This window comes from Camellia sinensis, chromosome 1, assembly GCF_055761805.1.
Source record: "Camellia sinensis isolate YWXY chromosome 1, ASM5576180v1, whole genome shotgun sequence".
Lineage (NCBI taxonomy): Eukaryota > Viridiplantae > Streptophyta > Magnoliopsida > Ericales > Theaceae > Camellia > Camellia sinensis.
The window spans coordinates 235,779,830-235,803,588 of NC_138961.1; the positions used below are offsets into that span (position 1 = coordinate 235,779,830).

General features: G+C 32.3%; 1 protein-coding gene across 2 annotated transcripts; it reads left to right on the plus strand.

Annotated features, from left to right (window-relative positions):
* The first annotated feature begins 787 nt into the window (after positions 1–787).
* On the plus strand, positions 788–12,753 carry LOC114260228 (uncharacterized). 2 transcript variants are annotated; one of them, XR_014346302.1, is made up of 15 exons: positions 788–1,137; positions 1,946–2,100; positions 2,186–2,246; positions 2,662–4,171; positions 4,260–4,291; positions 5,414–5,546; positions 5,869–5,966; positions 6,935–6,979; positions 7,499–7,604; positions 7,819–7,945; positions 9,108–9,223; positions 10,185–10,318; positions 11,239–11,373; positions 11,581–11,649; positions 12,254–12,753. XR_014346302.1 is itself a non-coding variant. In XM_028200303.2 (15 exons), the coding sequence occupies exons 2-15, from the start codon at positions 1,952–1,954 to the stop codon at positions 12,524–12,526; spliced, it is 2,931 nt and encodes a 976-aa protein (XP_028056104.2). In that variant the 5' UTR covers positions 788–1,137; positions 1,946–1,951; the 3' UTR covers positions 12,527–12,753. The 2 variants fall into 2 exon arrangements, 1 of the variants encoding a protein (XP_028056104.2); XM_028200303.2 differs by having other exon boundaries at positions 10,242–10,318.
* The last annotated feature ends 11,006 nt before the right edge of the window (positions 12,754–23,759 follow it).

Sequence of the window (23,759 nt, forward strand, 5' to 3'; positions counted from 1 at the left end):
CCTGAGTGGAGGAGAAGGGGTGAGTGTGAGGTTGAGTGAGAGTGAGTTCCAAACAAAATGTGTATAACCTATATAGCTTTGGACGGGAAAATTTTAGTTTCAATTTTAGACCGTTGGATTTGGGTTAGGACATCAAAGCCATTGCACATAGGAAGTAAAGGAAAGAAGTCAAGTAGGGGATCCAGACTCAATGGGGCTCTGTTTGGTAGAACTCTCTAAACTTAATTCTACCATTACATTTGAGTGTGGTGTTTGTTTGCGGTTTTCAAAAATTAATTTCACACTCACTTTTGAAAACTTTATCCAAGATAGAAAAATTTGGGCTCCTCTCGGACATTCAACCGGTTGATCAAAACAGTACATTTTTTTTTTTTACAAATGTTACCTATTATTTTTTATATTTTAAATAAAAAAAATTTGAAAATTTTTAAAATTTTTTATGAGTTTTGAATAGAATTTGAGTTGTGTATTTGGTTATAGGTTGTAAATTTTTATATCAAATAGCATATGTCACATTAAAATTTTTCACTTAATTCAAAACTCATTTACCAAACAAATTTTCTACACTCAAATCATAAATCTAAAACTAACGACTCAAAATATAACACTATCTTTAAATCATATTTAAAAACCTCTACACTCAACCTATAATTATAAAATTCATAAGTCAAAAACTCGCAACGTAACTTTCTCAAACCCCTTGCTTTTGAAGAAACACAAATCCAAACTTCTAGAAGTGCTTTAGCTTTTACTGGTACACATCACATGCGACACCCATGCCATGCTAGAACCCGTGAAGTTTCGTATTCATTTTCGCAAATAAAAATCTAGTTAGTTTCCCAAATTTCAGTAAAATGCCAGTGTGTTCAACTGATAATTCTACCTTTCGTTTTCAAAAAAACGAGTGTCTCTACTTTGGGAGAAGAACATAGATATATATATATAGAGAGAGAGTTTAGAGAGTTTGGGGATTGCAACAACATTCAAGAAGTTGACCTCGAAGTAAATCCCTTCTCTCTCTCTCTCTCTCTTAAAATAAATGCGCAACAAACCCCTGTTTCAGAATTTACGAGAGCGAATCAAATGATGTTCGTAAAAGCATTCAATATTTTGAATTGAATTCACCATCTAAATCAGGTGTTTCTCCAATCTCTATTTATGTTGTTTGATTGCACTACTCTTCAATCTCTTTTCCCATCATGATCTTTGCTTTTACTTCCATCTTATAACAATGTTTAATATCCAAATGTTTGCGTATTTCTTTATCTCCTTCCTAAGATTGATGCTCTATATGTGTCTAATTGCCCATTCTTCGTGTTTCCTAATCTATGTGTTTTGTGTGTGTTGTATTGTATTATACTAATGTGCAAGTGGTATAATGATACTATTCAATCTGTTTGATTGATAATGCAATTTGTTCTTTGGGCGCGATGTTTGTAAAAACTAGCTATCCTTCACACACAATGCATATGCTAAACAAACTAGTGGGACTGGATGTTTAGGGTGAGTTTAACTCAGATTATTCTGGCATGAATTTTTTAATTTTTTTTAAACATTTTTGCCCAATTGTAAAAAGTTGTATTTTTATTTGGATAATTTCAATATAGGATTAGCGTTATCAACTCTTGTATTTTTTATCCAAAATGAAGGATAAGAAAGAAACGAAAATAAAATACAAGTTACTGTCATTTTGTATGATTTGTTCACTTTATAATATAGTATAGACGTAAATACAACTGTTATATGTACATGTTTTATTGTTGTTACTACCATTATTTGTATTATTTTAATTTTTTTAATGAATATTACTGGAATTGTGTTTCTATTTCTACTGAAGTTGTATATGTGTTCTTTGAAAAAATTTCATGGGAAAAGTGAAGTTTGAAATGGATCAATTTATTCTTAAATTTTGATGCGAGAAATCAAATCTTGATTTTGGTGACAGGAAGAAATGGGTGCAGCAGTTCTATTGCCTGGTAGGGTATTCAGGATTCTTTCATGCCACCCTGTTGTTTCTTCAAGCACGTATCGTGACCATGGCTCATATTTTGGTCATAGGTGGCAACCTCCAAGCTCAAGAAAAAACTCCAATCGAAAGAGGTTAAACACATCCTATATACAATGCACCTTAGGCCTTATGTGATGTTTGAGAAATTTATCACACTCAAAGATGCAATTCTTGCAGGAAACTTTTGTACAGAGGCAAATGGCTCTATAAATCAAGACCTGTTATTTATTCAAGCATGGTTTGTATATACTTTGCTTTTCTTACTTTTTTTCTTTTTTTTTTTTTTTTTGTTGAACTGAAAGGGTGGGTTTGCATGCGATATGCACATAGGCAATATTCCCAGAGTTTATATTTATGGTCTCGCAGTGTTACGAAATTTCTTGGATGTGAAGATAAATTAAGTAAATAATCAAATTGCTTTTACAGTTATTCTCAAGTCTATGTAGTTCCTAGAAATTTCTGGAAAAACTCAGACAATATTATAGTTGCCTCTGTGCACCACCTTGGCACCTTGAGAAATATGGTGGCGGCTTGATTTAAACAGAAGTATAGTTTTTTCATTTTAATGAGGAAGCCAAAGAGAGAAAACACAGGTGATTGAGGTAACTGACTAATGGCTATTGATTTTTAATTTTTTTCATTTTCTTTGACAGGAGGATTCTAGTGACACCTTCACAGATGTTCACGATGGGGATGGTGATCCATCAGTGAGGAGTGAAGTACTAGAAATTAACGAAGGTGAACTTATGGAAGCTAGAAAAGCTCTCTCTGAGGCGCAAGCCAGACAAGAAGCCATTGAAAAAGAGAGAGATCAGATACTTGAAGAATTGGCCCGTTCTGAGGCTAAACGGCAAGAATATGTGGCTACTGTAATGCATGATGAGGACCTGGCCATTACAGAGCTGGAGGCAGCAAAATCTCTGTTCAATCAAAAGCTGCAGGAATCTGTAGAAGAGAAATTTAACTTGGAATCTAAGTTGGTTCTTGCAAAACAAGATGCTGTTGAACTTGCAGTGCAAGTTGAAAAATTAGCAGAAATTGCTTTCCAGCAGGCCACGGCTCACATATTAGAGAATGCCCAACTGAGAGTTTCAGCAGCTGAAACTTCTGCTGCTGAAGCAGCTTATCAGATTGAAGAGCGAATACAAAATGCTACTGAAGGCACCATAGTATCTATTGTAGAACAAGCAAAGGATGCTATAGAGAAGGCTTTGTCTGTTGCAGAAACAGCCAGTGACCATGTTTCGAAAGCCATGGCATTGTTTATGGATACCATAAATCCTGTCGATGAGATTGCTTCCATCAAGTCACATAATATTAAGTTGCGAAATGCTATCAATGATTTAGAATCTGAATTACTGCTTAAAAGAAATGAGGTTGACAGTTTGAAGTTGGAATTGGATCAAGTCTGTGAACAAGCAAGTGCATTCCAACATCATGCAAATGATGTTGACAAAATGCTCCTTGAAATTCAGGAGTCAGGCAGGAAAAAGGCTTTTCAAGAGGAGGAAGAGATTGAATCATTGCTGGTGAAGACAAAGAAAGATGTAGCAGAGAGAAGGAAAGCTGCTTCTAAGGCTTTGAAGGGTGAGTTGGAGGCCATCAAGGCTGCTATAGAAGCTGCTAAACGAACAGCACGTTCTAAAGATGAGGCCTATATGCGAAGATGTGAAGCACTGCAGAGATCTTTAAAAGCATTGGATGCCACTTCGAAGATGTGGAGACAGAGAGCAGAGATGGCAGAATCACTCTTGTTGAAGGATAGACCACTTGGTGAAGTGGATGAAGATACAGTATATGTTGTTAATGGTGGACGGATTGACCTTCTGACCGATGATGATTCACAAAAATGGAAACTACTATGTGATGGCCCTCGCAGAGAAATCCCTGACTGGATGGCACGAAGAATCCACTCCATTTGTCCTAAGTTTCCACCTAGAAAGATTGATGTTTCTGAAGCCTTGACATCAACATTTAAATCTTTGCAACTGCCAAAACCTGATGAAGTATGGTCCATTGCTCAAGAAAAACCGAGGGAAGGAGACACACTTATTGAGCATGTGATTGAGAAAGAATTTATTGAGAAGAAGCGAAAGGCTTTGGAACGTGCTCTTCAGCGAAAGACAGTACAATGGGAAAGGATGCCAGAACAAACAAAATTAGGTGCTTTTTCTGTGTCATGACATTTCGCTAATCCATTTCATTCCCGTAGCATGTTTTCATGTATAATTTTACTTGGTCTTCAATGCAGAGCCAGGAACTGGTACTGGACGTGAGATTGTGGTGAGTGTATCTCTTTTCACTTAATACAGTTACTAGCTGGTAAATGACTGGTTCTCAGTTGTTATTGTTACATCATCCACATCAAATGTGAACTGGCTTTGAGTTAGAAGGGATAGATTCTGTGTGCATGCATTATATTAAGTGGCTTTATTTGAACATTTATTTTTTTGGGTAAATTACAAATACACCCTCTTGAGGTTTGTTTAAAGTACAGATTGTCCCCTGTGATTTCAAAAATTACAAATACCCCATTATTAGAATTTTTTATTTAACAAAATTAACTAAAAAAATAAAATTCATAATTGCACTCTAACACAATAATAAAATTACCGAAATTATTAATTGAAACATATTTCTAATATCATTAAAAACTTTTAATTGACTTCATGATTTATTAATAAAAGGGGCAATTTGTTACGAAATTAAAAACCTCAAGGGGTGGAATGTAATTTCCAAAACCACAGGGGTGATTCGTATTTTAATCAAACCTCAGGTGGTGTATTTGTAATTTACCCTTATTTTTTTATTAATTTTTTTAAGTAGGACTCCAATCTATAGTATGGGTTTGTCTTCGGATGCTGTAGGGAACAAATTTCAATGATCTGATTTCCATGCGATGTTAAACATGCTCTAAACAAATGCTTGCATGAACTTTTCACTTACTCTTTTAGTTTTCAAACTTGGGCTTTTGTGTGTGCTGTAGTATTTTACAAGACAGTCATTTCCAATTTCTATACTTTTGCTCAGGCTTTACAAAGTTTCTGAAACTTCCAGTGAGGATCCCCAATCTTTCTTTATGCTTTTGGTGTAATCCCAACTTTAGGTTCTTGCTTCTACTCTCTCCATAATCGCCCTGTTTCGGCATCTCCAAGTATCATGTGCACTATCACTATGTTATCGGCATCCCTTCACTTCTCTATTATTTTTATGATCTGTGTCCTGTTAAGCTATAAGGATTATAACAACCAGAAAATTTGAGGATTATATTGTGCTTATTGAATTTGAATGTAATATTATTTTTTGGTAACTGTATACAAATTGGAAAATGCAACTTAAATAGATTTGAAGTTGTGTAACTTTTATCTATGATTTGGCTTAATCAAATGCTCTTTACTTTAAAAGTTTCAAGGATTCAATTGGGAAAGCTGGAGAAAGCAGTGGTACCTGGATCTAGCTCCTAAAGCTGCTGATTTATCTCAATGTGGAATCACTGCAGTGTGGTTTCCACCACCAACAGAATCTGTTGCTCCTCAAGGTTTTCTTACTGCTTTCACTGATTTCTTTTCTACAGTTTTTCTTATTGTCATTGTTTTAGCTATGTAAAACATAAGGACACTGCTTTTATCCACTTGGGTAGAGTCATTTCATGTTTTCCTAAGTCCATGTTGTAGAGGTAATTTTCTTGTTGTTTTGCTTCTCCATTTGTGTATGGTCATTGTAGGGATGTTGGACGATAATTTGTCATACAATTGATAGTGTCTCCCTTCTCGTGATTGATGTGTAACTGATCACGAAGGTTCTACTTATTTTCCTTAAATAAAATTTACATTTGATTAACAATAAAGAATGAACTGCAGGTTATATGCCTTCTGACCTCTACAATTTGAACTCAGCTTATGGTTCTGTGGAAGATCTTAAGCATTGTATAGAGGAAATGCATAATCAAGATCTGCTGGTACATCTTCAATTGTTGATTTGACAAGATAAATGTTAAGCAATGAACACCAAATTTTTAACAATTTAGAATTTCTTGCGGCACTTCTTTTATAATATATATATTTGTTATTTCTAGGAAAAAAGAAGAACATTTTCTTTTATGAATGTTTAAGAGTATGTTTGCTAAACCTTTATCTAGTTATTACTAAAAAAATATAGTTCATTTTTATTTCGGATTGATGATTTGATTTCTTTGTGGACATAAAGCTGTCCATTCCTATAGCTATTTAATGTTTCTTGTGTAGTAAAAAATGTAGTTCATTTTTATGTTGGAATAATGATTTGATTTCTTTATGGAAACAATAGTCCATTTCGTCGACACATGAAGTGCTCTACATGCGGCATCTGTTATAAAAAATAGATAAACAAACACAAGTGGCTCAACCAAGTGCCTAAGGATAGTTCATTTCATATGTGAAATCATTGACAACATACTAATGAGTCCTCCATTTTATTTTTGGAAGTTGTAAAATTATTTTTAATAAGTTATCCAAGTATTAAAATAAAAAAGAACATTGAAAGCATCGTTATATGGTATCCCAAATGTGTCAAGTAATTTGAATGACATGTTTTCACCTGTTCTCTGGATTTGTGAAGTCAATTTAGTTGGCTTCTTGCAAAAGAGGAAGAGCTAAGCCTTATTTGTTCAACATGACACTTTATTTCTTTATACTATTTTGATTATTACAATACTATTATCTTCTCTTTGCCTTCACATTTGGCCTATTCATGTGTAATGAGACTAGTTAGTTAATAAATTTGTTTCCATGGTAGAAGGATTTCTTACTTATTCTGTTGTGTTTTTTACAAGTGTGTAGTTGAGCTTCTGTGATCGTAGATGCCTTGTATTTGCATTTGTTACAAATTGATGCTCACGTTTGCTAATGTGTTGGAATGGATTTCTCGATGTCTTACATGTGTCCACAGGCCTTGGGAGATGTTGTACTGAATCATCGATGTGCACATAAACAGGTGACATATTGTTTCAATTGAATTCACAGTGGTCTTATGGATTTTATTCAAAGTTTGTTTAGCATTCTAGATATGGTGCAAATTGGAGTTAAGCTTACTCAACTTCGGTAGGTTTTACAGCTAATATAGTTGTTCAATACAAGTTAATCTTACATTGCATTTGACCCCTTGATTTTGCAGATAGATATTGTTGGTTTCAAGTTGAGACTAAGTAGATGCTTCATAAAAGACCAATGTAGATGAAATTGCCACCCTTTGTTCAAGTCTTCTGAGTAGATAATTCCATTGTAGAAAATTTCTTCATGGATGATGAGTGTTGTTTGTCATTTTGATAAATCTGACATCCTCACTTTGAGACCAAGTAGATGCTTCATAAAAGACCAATGTAGATGAAACCGACACCCATTGTTCAAGTCTTCTGAGTAGATAATTTCATTGGAGAAAAATTCTGCATGGAGTGCACTTCATGATGAGTGTTGTTTGTCATTTTGATAAATCTGACATCCTCACTAATTCCAGAGTCCCAATGGTGTTTGGAACATATTTGGCGGCAAGCTTGCATGGGGACCTGAAGCAATTGTTTGTGATGATCCAAACTTCCAGGGCCGTGGAAATCCTTCAAGTGGTATGGAAATTCTACCTGTGGATACATTAAAATATGGTCAATTCATATGCATTTACTTAGCTGCTAGAAATTTGTAGTCTGGTGACAGAGTTTTCCAACTCTACTTTATCTTAGGCTTCCTGGCTTTCCAAGGGACCACTGGTGAGAGAGATCTGAAATCTTGACGGAACATGGCTATACATCTTTTGCTTATGCACTTATTTTCATTGTGTAGGTGATATATTCCATGCGGCACCAAACATTGATCATTCCCAAGATTTTGTAAGAAGAGATATAAAAGAATGGTTAAACTGGTTACGAAATGATATAGGTTTCGATGGGTGGCGCCTTGATTTTGTGAGGTGAAAGGCCACCTCCTGCCTATTTTGATACATATAGATTTTTTCTTCATACGTTAACCAACTTAGCTTTTTCTTGTTTCATTTTCTCTATGGTCTATTTTCTAAGAAGGAATTTTAGAAGTAAGTAAACAGGAATCCTGTCCTCATTGCTGTTGGAGTACCTCTTCGAGCACTCTTACTTTGTCAGAAGGCAATTGCTGGTTGATCTAATATACTTCATTCAAAAATATTTAAGGCTGTTTCATTGACAATAATGAACATATATAAGTCCTGAAAATGAATGTTCTATTCTTTTAACTTTTTTTGATCAACTTGATGTGCTAATGCAACCTCCAACTTGATGTGCTAATGCAACATCCAACCTTTGTTACCACAATCAATTTATGAGTGCAGAAACGAGTTAGAGTTGTTCTATTTTCAATCTCGTTTTGCTGAACTGTATGTTAAGTCATTGTTCTACCATCATTTTAAGATCATTTATAGGCTATATTTAACAAAGACCATGGTTATATATGTCAGGTACTAGGTTGGCACATACATGTATATAAAATTTGTGGATGCATTGGGTTAAATACCACTTCTTGAATTCTATTATGGGGCCTACCAAATCACAAAAACACAAAAGCTAAGAATATTTACAAGAAGACCTGACAAAAGTGTTTGATTATTAGAACCACTGAACTTTGATTTTTTTATCCTAATCAGAATCCATTTGTCTTTGCAATAAATTTGGCCCTTATTTCTTGCCCATAAAAATAGAACCAGGGATAATTGGCCAATAATGCAGAAGCCCTCTCACTAGTGCAAGCATACTCTGCCTTTTGATAGGTTTCTATGTGACATTTCTTTTTGTCCATTAATAGAAAAATTAACTCTACATATACAAAACGATGGCAAAGCATGTTAGACCTTTCATGGAGATATGTCACACCTTTATAGAAAATATTCTTGTCATAGCCATTATTAAGTCATTTAATTGATTTAAGAACCCAGTGAGACTAAAGTGCTCAAAAGATAGCTGAAACAAGAGTCTTGTACTTACTGCTATTTACTATGCATAACTTTCTCCTTGATGAAGCCATTTATGCTCTTCCTGTTCAGAGTCACTATTTATTCCTCCTCCATGGCAGGAGATTGCTTACTCCTTTCATGTTGATCACAGAGGCTTCTCAGGTGGATATGTGAAAGAATATATAGAAGCTTCAAATCCAGCTTTTGCAATTGGAGAATATTGGGATAGTTTGGCTTATGAGGGTGGTAATTTGTGTTACAACCAAGGTAACCGCTTAGTGTAAGTTGATTTATTCATGAACTAGTTTTGTCTTGCGTGAATGCCTAGGGAGAAGAAAGGAAACTCCAATTTTGTGTCCAAATGCACTTGTGATCATTCCCCAGTGGTAAAATACTTTATATTTTGCTTATCAATTCAGCTTCTGATAAGCATTGTCACAAGCATTATCACACTTGATTATGATCTGATTTTTATGTTTGGAAAGGACCATCAAACCTCTTTTGATGATGATGTATATGCTGAAAGAAAGCATCATTGACATCCCACATTAATCCAGAACAAAACTCCAATTGTTTTATATTAAATCTTTATAGTTAGTTTAAAGTAGGTAAAATACCCTCGAGACCTTTATTCATGCAAAACCGTTTGAACTATTAAATGTACCTGTTTAAATCAAGTAATATCAAAATTATCTCAAAATTCCAACTATCCTGGGTTTTAGACAATTGTATCATTATCTTTTGGTCAAATGACTAAGAGGTTCTGACATTAAAACTTATTATTTACCTCCTGAATGGAATTTTCAGATTGGTGGTTGGGGTTTTAGAGGCTTGAATGTCATAATGGTTGAGGTATTTAACCTTTCAAATTGTGTGAAAATATATTTCGAAAATATAACAAGCTCTCAGATTATTGCAGCACAATAATCTGTAAAGACGTTCAAAATTTAGTTGGATGTTAAATTTTGATTTTCTTTTTAAAATATGATATGTTCTTATTTTGACTTAACTGACATATAAAACTTAATGACTTCTTGGGTAGAGAAGTACTTAAAAGCTGTAATCTGAATACATTCCTCAAACACCTATTACCAAACCAAGCCCTGTGTCCCCATCAATTGGGATCAGCTACATGAATCATTTTTCTCCATCTTGCTCTATCGAAGGCCATATGCTCAATTTCCCAAAAACATTTTAAGGAATGTTTTTTTTTTTTCTTCATTTGCAGTGTCATTTTGTTGAGCATAAATTCATCTTTCTTGATGATCTGGATTATCATGCCCAGATGCTCATCGGCAGCGGATAGTTAATTGGATCAATGCCACTGGCGGTACATCATCAGCATTTGATGTCACAACAAAGGTACTTTTTGAACTGCATCATTGAGTTTTTTTTTTAATATATGTATTTATTTTTCTAACCTAGATGTCGTGCTTGTTTTAAGTAGGCATTATGGAAATTTTATATTAAAAAAGATGTCTATTTATTTCTGTCAATTATTATCTAGTTATGACAAAGAAAATATTTTGTAAGCGTGAACTATTAGTAATGCAAATTAAATGCTTATGTTTGTTTGAATGATTATGTAAGATACTAACAAATAGAAATTATTCTTGTTATGACAAAGATTACTTAAATACCACTCTGGTGGGTATTGAGTCAATTGGGTTGTACCAACTGCTTTGAGTTCAAATCGGCATTTCAAAGACACAAATAGCTCAAGCTGAATTTTCTGGAAAGGCACTTTCCATGGAGCAATAATCACATACTCTTCTTCATATGTTTTATCCAATATGGATTGCAAAAATGTGGATGTTGAAATATTGAATGGGAAGAAAAGAGGGGGTAGGCCCGCTAAGGGTTCTAAACTGATTTAAGATGGTGTGTCCATGAGAATCAACAGTGAATCAGTGCAGTGGCAGGGAGGATTAACATAATTTAGGTCATAACTATATCCAATTTGATGGTTAGTACATGTTAAACTAGGTTCTAAGTTACTTTTTATTTTTTTTATGAATAAAAGTCAATATTGTTAACAAAAAAGCATTTTTGGTGATTTTGTATAGTCAGGTTTGGAAAAAGTGTCCCTAGATTTGTTTGCTTTTGTAGATTTTATAGATACTCTTCTTACTTAGTTTTGGTTTCTCCTTAGTTTTGGTTTCTCTGTTGATTCTTTGTAGGTTAGGTTCTAAGTTACTTTTAAAAGAATTTAAAGAATATAAAATGTTGGTGTAGCTTCTTAAAAGGAATACTACCTTGTTTAATTTATCAGTCTTTTGCAGGGTATACTACATTCTGCTCTGCATAATCAGTATTGGAGGTTGATTGATCCTCAGGGAAAACCAACAGGGGTAATGGGATGGTGGCCCTCCCGTGCTGTCACATTCTTAGAAAACCATGATACAGGATCAACACAGGTACTCTCTCAGTCTCTCTCTCATACATCTGTTGGTGTGATTTGGAGTATTAAGTTTAACGATCAGCATGGTTCTCATTTATGAAGTGTTAAGTAGATTTGTATGGGGTATATGAAGTTAATGTGATCATGAAGGTGTATATGATGACATTCAACGAACTACTGAACCTTTTTTTTTTTTTTTTAAAAAAAAAATATTTAAATTCAGGGTCATTGGCCGTTTCCAAGGGACAAGCTTGCACAGGGATATGCCTACATTTTAACCCATCCGGGGACGGTAACTTCTTAATCCATGAAATGTGATATCATTAGGAAATTCTCTTGGGTTTTATTTGTTACTATAGAAAATTAATATATGGACTTTTTCACAGAACTCCCTCTACTTTCTGATTTGGAATCAAAGAAATTCTGTCTTTTCTTTTCTTTCTTTCTTTCTTTTTTTGTTTTATACAGAAAATTAGATATAGAACCTTTTCCGAGGACTCCCAATACTTTCTGGTTTGGACACCTTTCCAATATCACCAATACATCCCTCCCTAGAACCATTTTTAGGAGTAACTGAGACCCATTGGCTGTTGAATAAATCCAAGGTTTTTTCCTAGTACCATGTTGATGGTTTCACTGATTGCCTTTACGCTGTGTGTGGTTGGAGGATTTGGAGAGATTTGGAGAGGGATTTGGAAAGGGAATGAAAAAAGGTGTGTGAAATATAGGTATGTTTTATTCACATTCACCTACCTTTTCCATTTCCCTTTCCAAATTCCTATTCAAATCCCTCAACTAATCACAGAATTAATGTCTCAATTCTAGATTAAGCTATCTTCTTGGAAAATTGTTGTTCCCTGGTTGGGATGGATAACCGTTCTTCTTGTTCTTTGCAGCCTGTAATATTTTATGACCATTTCTATGACTTTGGCCTCCGTGACATCATAAATGAGTTAATTGAGGCCCGGAGGCGTGCTGGTGTACATTGTCGGAGCCCTGTCAAGATATACCATGCAAATGATGACGGTTATGTTGCACAGATTGGTGATACACTTGTAATGAAGCTTGGACATTTCGACTGGAATCCAGCAAAGGAAAATGATCTGGATGGAAGTTGGCTAAAGTTTGTTGATAAAGGCTCAGATTATCAACTCTGGCTAAGACAATAATACATTTTTTTTTTTTCTCTGTGGTACTTATCGGATATGACTATATTACTCTATTTGTAAAAATACCCGTATTTAGATTTGAGATTTTCAAAATTAAAGATTGGGAGGGAAAAACCACCATTTCTCCATCATTGTAGTAAATAAAATGTCGTAAGATAATATAAATGTGGCATTATTATATATTTGTTAGGGATAATTATATCAATAAATCAATTATTTGTCTTGTACCTCTCGCAATGGAAGTCATTTTGCTCAATCATTTTAGCTACATTCCCACCTACATATAGATTGAAAATCAGGTCGGCTTTTGATCAAATAAATAAATAAAATATTAAGGAATTATATGTTAATCCTACATTACGTAAACAAGTTGTTAGTGTCACACGATTACAAATATAATAATTTTATTTGCAAATGATATTCAACAACACACCTATTGTGAGAAGTTAAAAGGTAGTGTAAATATAACTTCTTTTTAATTTTTTTTTAAAAATAAAAGTCTTCTCTTATATTATTGAATCTTTAATGTTGTGTTTGGTTGGAGGATTTGGGGAGGGATTTGGAAAGAGAAATGGAAAAGGTAGGTGAAATGTGAATAAAATATGTATATATTTCACATAGTTTCACACATTTTTTCCCTTTTCCTTTCCAAATCTCTCCCCAAATCCCCCAAGCAAACACACCATAAATGCACTTTACATGAAACAATGATGATCAAATTAAAATACTAAATTTTGAATATCTTATGTATTACCTCAGACTAGTTAATATAAACAGTAATACTATGGCAACCAATTTTTATTTATTTTTTAATTTTTATAGTATGGCCTCCAAATTTAGATACTAATAAATTTTGAATATATTCGCAACTGAGTGAGAGAGAAGGCTCTAACAAAAGAGCGCTACTATTAGTATCAACTTAATTTCTTTGGACCTCTCATTTCTTTGAACCCTCACCTTAAACTCTAAATTTTAGTAAAATTTCTTTGAACGCTCTACGTAATACCAATTTTACCCATTTTTATAATATCATCATACCCACGTGCACACTCACCTAATTTTGCACTCTCTCTTCTTCTTCTCTCAGTAAATGATGAATGATTGAGAACAACAAACGATTGAGAGACAAATCGACTATCCCTCTTTTCTCTTTATCTTATAAACGATGATCTCTTTCTCCTTGTCACCATAAACAAAGATATCTCAGTTGAAAATCTCGTCGACGATCTATTTTTTCTTCTCTCAAGTAAAATCTAACTTCCCATCACATACTATTTTTTAATTTTGGGATAAAACCCTCGATATAGCGGGTTTTAGAGAGAAAAATCCTCAGAAAAAAAAGGAAAAAAATCCTACAAAAATGAAACCGTTCAGTATTCTAGTGCCGAACAAAATATTTATTTTTAGCACTGTATTACTGAACCGAACCGTAATAGTTGGCAAACTAATACTGAATCAAAAATGACTCAAAATTGTAAATGCAAGATAGATAACCTTTACCAATGCAACACCCACTTTATCATAATTGTTGTCATCGTCCTCTGTTACTCTATAAGTATCAACGAATGGTAAGAACGACCACAAATGTAGAAATTCAGAGTCTATAATAAGATTGTTTGCAATGTTAACTAATTTGGAACACTGAACACATTTGAAATCACCAAGCAAAATGTTACCTGATTAGGTAGTTTTAAAAGTTTTTCATTGAAGATGAATACATGGGTTTAGGATGATGATGAAGAAGAATACGATTAAAGTTTAGATTGGTAAGAAATATGTATAGATGGGGATGAAGGTGTGTGTACAATATCGTAGAGTGTCATTCTAATTGTTTTCATTTGGTGGGTAAATGTTCTATTAAAAATTATCTTTTAATATAATTTTATTTCAAAGTATAATTATGATAAATAAAAATAAAAATTAAGGATATAAAAAAATAAAGTAAATACTAATAGCAATACTCCTAACAAAAATACAAAAGCTCAGATTCGAAGACTTTTGGGACAACATGTTTCTCCCCATCCTAACCCACCACAAGTTTACTACTTTGTTGCTATATATCCTGTTCCTATAATATAACAAACAAAAAAAATATTGATTTGACTCCCATTTTCAACACAAAAAGAGCATGTTCGATGATGACCTACTTAAGACAAATCTTTGACTTCAAAAGTGACTTCGATGTTAATTAATATATACACACACACATAGAGAGAGTGAGAGAGAAATGCATGCATGTGTACTTCCCATAATCTAGGAGTACTAGTCTCATCATCCTACATGGAGAAGTTATTCCATGCCCTATGAACATGATTAGATAATGTGCCAAAACAGACTATGATGGGTAGATATGGTGAATTCTGGAATTCATTCTTTTATGTGATATTTAATAATTGATTTGTGACATAAATCAATAATTAAGTTTGAAAGTTTATACTTAAAACAACGGAAAGAATAAAAGGGAAAATATAATTTCAGTGGAAATTAAAATACATATTTTACATTTTAAAAAAAAAAACTTTGCAAGAGATTAAAAGATTAATTCATAATTTTTTTTTTAAACTTACCATTTGAAATTATTTTTCCAATAAATAAAGTGGTGTTTTGAGAAGTTGGTAAAAAATTGACTTTTAACTTTTTTAGTCAAAAAGTTAGCTTTTTGAATAGTGACTTGGATAAAAAAAATTAACATTTTTGGCTAAAAAATTAAAAGTTAACTTTTTACTAATTTTTCAAAGTGAAAGCCGTGATGCGGAGTACCGTTTGGCCAAAAAAAGAAAAAAATGACAGCAATAATAATAGAGGTCATTAAATGTTGGAAACTAAAAATAAAATATACTGTGATACTATTTAGTGAAATCTAAGATTATTTTAGTACTTTAACACGTTTACACTGATCTAATCACTATCACACTCAAATGCTTGCAAGTAAGTACTGTCAGGGTGTTGAATGTTTTAGACAGTGATGGCCCATTAAATTTCAAACTGATTGTGGATTATCTGTTGGAGCTTGGAAGCAATTACGAGCTTGATTGAGCTATGATTAATTATTATTATTATTATTATTTTTTTGGTAAGAAGATTCTTAAAAAATTATTAGGTAATAGGTATGCCAAAAGCATTAATGTCCTAGTTAATCCATTAATATAAAATTATATTTATTATTTATTTTTTAATACAAACATAATAAAATAAAAATACTATGATCATCATATCAATTTATTTTTTTAATAAATGATATATATGAATTTTTTTTACAAATTTAATAATTTAAATTATTAAAATAATACCTATAATAAGTCCACAAATCCAATCATAACCGTCAAACTTAAAAACAACAACAACAACAACTTGTTATATATGGATAATTACTACAAATCATTTTAAGAAGGCAAGTGTTATAAGTTTTAATTTTTTTATTAAATAAATTATCAAATGTCTCATATAAATGTGGAGTCTACAAAATTACAGACTCTACATCTATATGAGATATTTAATTATTTATTTAATAAAAAATTTAAGTTGCGTTTGGTAGAACTTTAAAATTATGATTTAAGAATAGAGTTGTATTTTAAATTTGTGAGTTTTGAAATTATGATTTGAAAGGAGAAAATTTGTTTGGTTATGAGTTTTGAAAAAATTTTTTAATTGAGTTTTGAATTTTTTATATGACATATGAAATGAGAAAATTTATTTGGTTATGAGTTTTGAAAAGAGTTTTCAAAACTTAATTCAGATACTTATAATTCATAACCAAATACACAAGTCAAAACTCTATTGAAAATTCTATTCAAAATTCATAATCAAACTCAAAATACAACTCTATTATCAAATTATAATTCTAAAACTCTACCAAATACAATCAAGATTTTTTCTGTCAAATAATCCATGCATTCATTTTCTTTGTCCAGAATGACAGACTTAGATAAAATGATATATAGTCTAAATCCTAACAGCACTCACACTTACACTCCCTCTTTTTTTTTCTCTCTCCCTCTCTCTCAACCATCACTGTTGCTACCCTCGCCTCCATCGCTGCCCTCTCTCATTCCAAATTTGCATAGAGCAAGTCTGATTTCTCCACCAGACCTCACTGTGGGTTAATGAGTCTCGATTGGTTCTCTAGATCGTAGATCCACACCCTTCTCTCTCTCTCTCTCTCCAACATGGCGGCGATGACTTCCATTGCCGGTCCGTGGCAACTCACAGCAGAACTCACAGTACTAAGTTCTGGTGGCATTACTCCTCAAATCCAAGGGTTTCAAGCATTACCGGTGTGATCGGAACATATCCATGGGGATGAATGCGAAATGTATGAATATATATATATATATATATATATATATGTCTGTGTTGGTGTTTAGTTGTTGAGAAAATAGGGAAATTTGAAAAATGAATTTTTGCTCGAAAAATGCCTGGGAGCACTAATTAGTGCTCCCACTAATTAGGTGGCAGTGGGTTCCGTCATTAATGATGTGATGTTTTGGTCTTGGAGTTGTGTTTTTTTTTTTTTTTTTTTTACTATTTTAATGCATTAGTGCTATTAGTGGTGATGTTTTTAGTGGGATGAATCATTGTTGTTTTTGCTCTCTCTCTCTCTCCAATTAAGGCACTTACGCTGCCGTGGTAGTAGGCGGAGGTGATGGCACAGAACCACTCTTGTAACCGAAGAGGAAATTTATAGCGATCCCGGATTTACCCTTGTTGTACAGTGATCCGGACATGTGTCCGTGGATGTTGGTAGTTGATTATTAACTTGTTTACATCCTTTTTTCTTGTATTTGAGTTGTGGGATGTGTTGGGCAGGTTTGTTACAGGTTGGTTGAGTTTAGAAACCAAAACTAGTTGCCCAGATTTTGACCTGTCCGCTCGAGCGGGGGTTCTGGCGCTCGAGCGGGAATTGCACCCATCCAGTATTTCCTGTGTAGTGTTGGACGCTCGAGCGTGGAGTTGGCCGCTCGAGCGGGGTTGTGTGAGTGCCGCTCAAGCGGGGGAGTTGGAAGCTCGAGCGGAGACCTGGTTCTGTAAAAGTTCTGGGAGTGTGTATCCGCCGCTCGAGCGGGATTGTTGACGCTCGAGCGGGAGTCTGTGAGTGACGCTCGAGCGGGGTGTTTGACGCTCGAGCGGGTCGACTGGGTTTAAGTTCCGTGTTTTGACTTTTCAAATCACTTTTTCACTTTCTCTTCTCTCTCCTACTTTTTCAAAAACACCATTGTTGAGCCTCTCACTCTAGAACTCTACTTTCTCTCTAGGTTTTGATCTAGTAGGAGTGATTTGCTCATCTTTGGCCTTTACAAAAAAGTTGTTGATCGTCGAGGGCTACATTTTAATCTGAAAATTTCAGGATTTGGAGCACGTTGGGTTTTGTCATCTTCTCCCTTGGAGCTCCGAATTTGAGGTAGGGATATCCTACTCCTCTCTATGGATTTTGTCTTTAAATTTTGGTATTTTGAGATGTTGGGGTTGGTTTGGTAATTTTGTGAAAGTTTGGGGCTTTTGTGTTATTTTACAAAAGTTGGGGTTTTATTTATAATAAACCTAGATGCATGTTTGGTATAGAGAAATGGAATAAATGTTGAATCATTGATGAAAATGGGACCTAAGGGTTGAGATGGTAATTATGGAAAATGACCTAATTACATTATTTGATTAATTGTGATAATTAATTGTGAGAAATGAGGAAATGAAATGGAATTGTCGAGATTGGGAATGTATGGGGTTAAAGGGTGTAGTTGAATTATTTATCACTCACCGAATTGAAATGTTGATTGAATATCCATTGTGCATTTATTTTCTGTATAGAGATAACTGCTTTGGGCTATCGGTGGAGGATAGTCGTGATTGTTGTAGACAATGCATGATGATTAGGCAAACGGAAACTAATCAATGGAATGTGTCATGGAAATTGACGGTTGATCGAATACATTAACTATATGTATTGAGTGATTGTATATAGAACCAATGTGTTTGTATACGTTATGTGTAGAGGAGGAGATGGGGGATGTACTCCGCGGTTTAGGGGAAGATAGGGGATGTACCTCTAAACCGGATAGTGTTGGGAGAAGATAGGGGATGAACTCCGTAGATACAGCTCATATACTTGTCTAGAGAAGTGAAGATAGAGCTCATATGCTTATCTTTGTGAAGTGTGGATACAGCTTATATGCTTATCTGTGAATGTGAGATATTGTTGTTATACATATCTGTTGGTAATGTGGGTACAGCTTATATGCTTATCTGTAAATGTGAGATATAGTTTTTATACATATCTGTTGAAAGGATGATAGAGCTAACATGCTTATCTGTTGAAAAAGGGGAAAATGAAAAGTATCTTGGACTCATAAATCGTATGACATAAATATGTGATTTATGTGAATGTATCAGTGTTGGCCATCTATCAATTGCTAATCTTTTAGTCATTGTTCATGGTTGGTTTAGTATATTTCTACTGGGCTGTGGCTCACCCTATATGGGAATATTATTTTCAGGTACAGGTAGCATGCCACCTCCAAGGACATAGCTTGGGAGGCTAGAGGCGGACATACTTTTGTCGTTTTATTTTTGATGTATTACATGTAAATTCAAGCCAAGGGCTTAATGTGTAAATGAGTTAGTATTCTTTTGTTGTAACCAAGTGTTAACTTGGAAAGCTGTAAGCCCATAGGACATTTTGCTTTTGTTGTTAACATGTAATACTTTTGTAATGAAACTCTGATGAATAGAAGAATGTGGTTATTTCATTTGTCAATGAATGTCTTATTTGATGTGTTTAATGTCATTATTTTTGAGGGCGTTACAAAATTGGGGAAAACATCGGAAGGTGTCAAAGTGATTAGATTAGATTCACTAATCTGTTATCTCAAACACACATACACACAGTAGATTTGGATTTTGATTTTGATGATCCTGAATTAATTCAATCCACCGATGAAGAATGTTCAAAATCAGAACACAACAACATGTGATCAATTGCAAAAAAAAAAAAAAATACTATTCTGGTCAACTGATCGAACGTCCGAGGGACATCCGAGAGAAGGACTGAGTAAATCCAAAATTTAAAAACTCTGCAGAAGACGAAACGTGAAAGAGAAATATGTTTTGAAAACTTCATTCAAACATAAAAGAGAAAATTATTTTGAAATGTGTGATAAATTCACATTTTTAAAATTCCATCCAAACAATATAGGTAAGTAGAAAAGTGGAATCATAATTTTCAAACCACACCAATAGAGCACTTAAGGGTGGTTTGGGATGATCTAAAAAAGTGTATTTTTTGACTTTTTATGAAATATGGGTTGAGTATGGGTTGGGTTTGAAGTGATGTGGTAGAGAGGTAATGTGATTTAAATAAGATGATGTGACTTAAATAGGATAGTAACTTTTTAACTTTTTGTCTTTTTTCATAGATGCCAAACCAGCCCTTATTATCCTTTTGAGAATCAATCAGCTTGCTTGGTTGTGTTTTTCCAAAAGTACTTTTCAGAAAATTATATTTTCTTGTTTTCCGTATTTTTTTGTTTTTATTGAATTTTTTAAATATTTTAAGTAATTTTTTTTTTACTTTTTAGACATACCTAACATAAATATACTTAAAAAGTAAAAAATTTGTGGAAAAAATCTTTTAAAAATTCACTAAATATCAAAAATATAAAAAAAAATGAGAATTCAGTACATTTTTGTATTTTTATGTATTTATTAAAATTTTAAAATATTTTTTCGCAAATTTTTTATTTTTAGATACATTTAAATAAAGTACATCTAAAAAAATAAAAAAATATTTAAAATTTTAAAAATATTTACTAAAAATAAAAAATACGAATATTTAAAAATTAAATTTAAAAAAAAATTTAATTCAAAAAACATAAACTATAATGAAGTATGACTGGTGAAAGGTGTGAGAGCCCTTCTTATTATTATTATTATTATCATTATTTTTGTTGATTTGTAACAGCATATGCCTGCAATTTCCAAGCACTGGCAAAGATCCTCATTTTCTGTGCCCAAAGAGTCAGAGAGACATGGTACAAAGCTTGTCCTCAACATCACAGGTGTGCTCATTCATTTGACATTTTCTATGCATAATAAAGTGCGGTTTTGAAAACAAAATAAAAAGTCACGTCTTTAAATAAAATATTTCAAAATATAAGTGCCAGAAACATAATAAATATGGTTTGGGAAGTGTCAAAAATATAAGTGTAAAATTATAAATTAGGACCTATGAAAAAAAAATAAAAAACAAAATAAAAAGTCACGTTTTTAGATAAAATATTTCAAAATATAAGTGCCAGAAACATAATAAATATGGTTTGGGAAGTGTCAAAAATATAAGTGTAAAATTATAAATTAGGGCCTATGAAAAAAAATAAAAAAATAAAATTCTTATGTTGGATAAAGATATTTTGGTGATTTTAATTTGATTTAACACCATAAATAAATATTAAACTAAAAAGCAAAAAGTCAGTTTTTTATCAACTTCCCAAATCACTTTCCAAAAAATTAAAAAATTTAATAAAAAGTTAAAAGCCAACTTTTTACCAACTCCCCAAAACACTCCAAAGTTACATGTATGTAGGATTTGTTTGGCTTTAACTTTTTTGACCAAAAAAAATATAAAAGATAAAAGTCTTTATTTGGTGAAGTTTTTTAAGTTAAAAGTTAATAATTAAAAAGTAGAAATTAAAATTATTCTTATTTCAACTTTTAAATAATTAATTTTTTTAGTTTATTTAAACTATTTCTACTTAATAAGGGATTGTTTGGGATGTTCTAAATAAGTGTACTTTTAAATTTTTTATGAAATATGGGTTGGGTATGAGTTGAATTTGAAGTGATGTGGTAGAGAGTGATGTGATTTAAATAAGATAATGTGACTTAAATAAGATAACGACTTTTTGACTTTTTAACTTTTTTAGGAGATGACAAACCTGGCCTAAGTTATAAGTAGAAGTTATACTAAATAGTTTGCCCAAATCAAAATAAGTTATAATCACTTCAAAAAATTGTAACAAATAGTCCCAAAATAGATTGGCTTCGTTTGGGAACAGATTATTTTGATAATTTTTTAACTTTTTACAAAAATACATACAAAAAAATATAGAGAATGATGTGACAATTTATAGTGACTTTTTGACTTTTTAGCTAAAACTGAAGGTTGCCAAACAAGATCGAAATAAATTACTAAGACAAAATATCATATTCAAATCATAATCATTTTACTTTTTCTCTCACAAAAATAAAAAAAATAAAAAAGTCAAACCAAACAAACTTTTAATTCCGGTCTAAAATAACAAAAAAAACTAAAAACCTAACTAAAAAACAACACAACATAAAGTTCCTCTGCCTCATAAATATTATTAATGAACTCAAACAAGTAAAAATATTCTAATTTTTTCAAGAAATAGTGTTATATAAATTTTTTTTAAAAAAAAAATTATCTTTGTGTTTTATATTTTCAAAAATGTCTTTATCATATTAGTCTAATATAAAATTTATATTTGTGAATAGTTTTTATTTTTTAAAATCATTTAAGTAACTCCTAACCTTTGTCATGTGAGTTAACCCCACGAGTGCTTTTAGTTTTTTTTGGTTTGAAGATCATGGTTTTTATTTATTTTTATTTTATGTTAGGGGTGTTTTTGTTTATTTATTTATTTATTATTATTTTTTCTAGGTGTTGAATCTCAATGTCAAATTAAGTTAAGCCTATTGTCTTGGGCTTGGGCTTCAAGATTGGAAGCTGGGTTCAAAATTTGGGCCACAGCTCAACCATTTTGTCTAATGTTGCTTCTTTTATTTTTGTGTGTCGCTATAGATTTACTTTTAAAAGAAATCTAATAAGACAAATCCAAAATTTCAATTTGTTAAAAAAAAGGAGCACTAAATACAAAATTATATATTATTTTTTTTTACTTTAGTATTTTTTTAAAAAAATTCTTCTAAACTAAATGGATCTAAAAAAAAAAACTTTTGGCCAAAGAAAAAAAAAACTAAAGAAAATACATATAATTTTTTTAAAACTTTTGTAAACAAAACTTACATTTTGTTTATTTGGGTGAAAAACAATTTTCGTATTTTCTAATATTTATTACAATAAAATGCAGAAGTCAATTGAAAATATTTTTTTATAATTAACGAAAAATAACCTTATTTTAAATTAAAAATATTTTTTCATTTTTAAAAGATAGTAAATATTTTTTTAACTAAAATTTTATCAATATTACTATATTATCATTGTTTGACTTCTACCATCACCATCACCGTGACTATCATCACCCTCGCTACCACCTTACCACCATCCCATCACTTTCACTTTCACTTTCGTTTCTCCACCATCAAACGTTAAAATAAAAATAAAAAAATTTCTAAAAATATATTTTTTAAAAAAGAAAAATTGACATATTATTGAAGTACGACCCCAAAAAATTGCTATTATAGGATGAAAGTACAAAGTTGTAACCCTACTCCCTTAGATAGTACATAGCATAAAACCGCCGTCAACTCCTCCGTTATCTCCACTGTGACATGCTAAACATGGCGGCGACAATTAAACACGCATTCAACGCACCAAAAAACTTAAATTACACACAAAAAAAAAAAAAAATATTATTTTTATTTTTATTTTTATTTAAAAAAAAATGCCCCAGAAAAGTGGACAAAAAAGAGGGAGAGAGTAAATACCCACGCGTGTACACACGAGCGTGAGGAGCATCAGCATATTCCAACCCCACTTCAAAACATCAACCGTTGATCCTCCAAAATATCTTCATTGGATAAGAATTTGAAAAGAAATTTAGAAATAAAAAATAAAAAATATATAAAATTAAATGAAATGTAAATATATTTTATTTATATTTTATTTACATATATATATTTTTTTAAATTTTTTTTTAAATCTCATAATCAAATACAACATTAAAAAAAATTATTAATTAATCTAAAAATATCATGTATCATACCTCTTATTAATTATAATTTATTATTTTATTTATATTTTTCAATCACACAACGTAAATTTTTAAGCCACACTCGTCCACCAATCAAAAGACCGTTAAAGTAAACCCACCAATAATTTTTTCTTCATCAAGCGGCTGCGTACACCCCGATATCGTACACTCTAGACACACGCCGACATTTCTCTTTCCACTTTCAGTACAAGCCTCAAACCGAAGCTAAGCCTCGGCCCCGCACCTAGAGCCGTGAGCCGAACCTGGACTGTTTGCTTCTTATAGTTCGT

Bases quoted from the DNA above. Each gene is read 5' to 3' on its own strand.
- LOC114260228 (XM_028200303.2), top strand. From the start codon at position 1,952: ATGGGTGCAGCAGTTCTATTGCCTGGTAGGGTATTCAGGATTCTTTCA. The intron at 5,547-5,868 runs GTTTTCTTACTG...AATGAACTGCAG, and splicing joins AGAATCTGTTGCTCCTCAAG to GTTATATGCCTTCTGACCTC. The intron at 10,319-11,238 runs GTACTTTTTGAA...AGTCTTTTGCAG, and splicing joins CATTTGATGTCACAACAAAG to GGTATACTACATTCTGCTCT.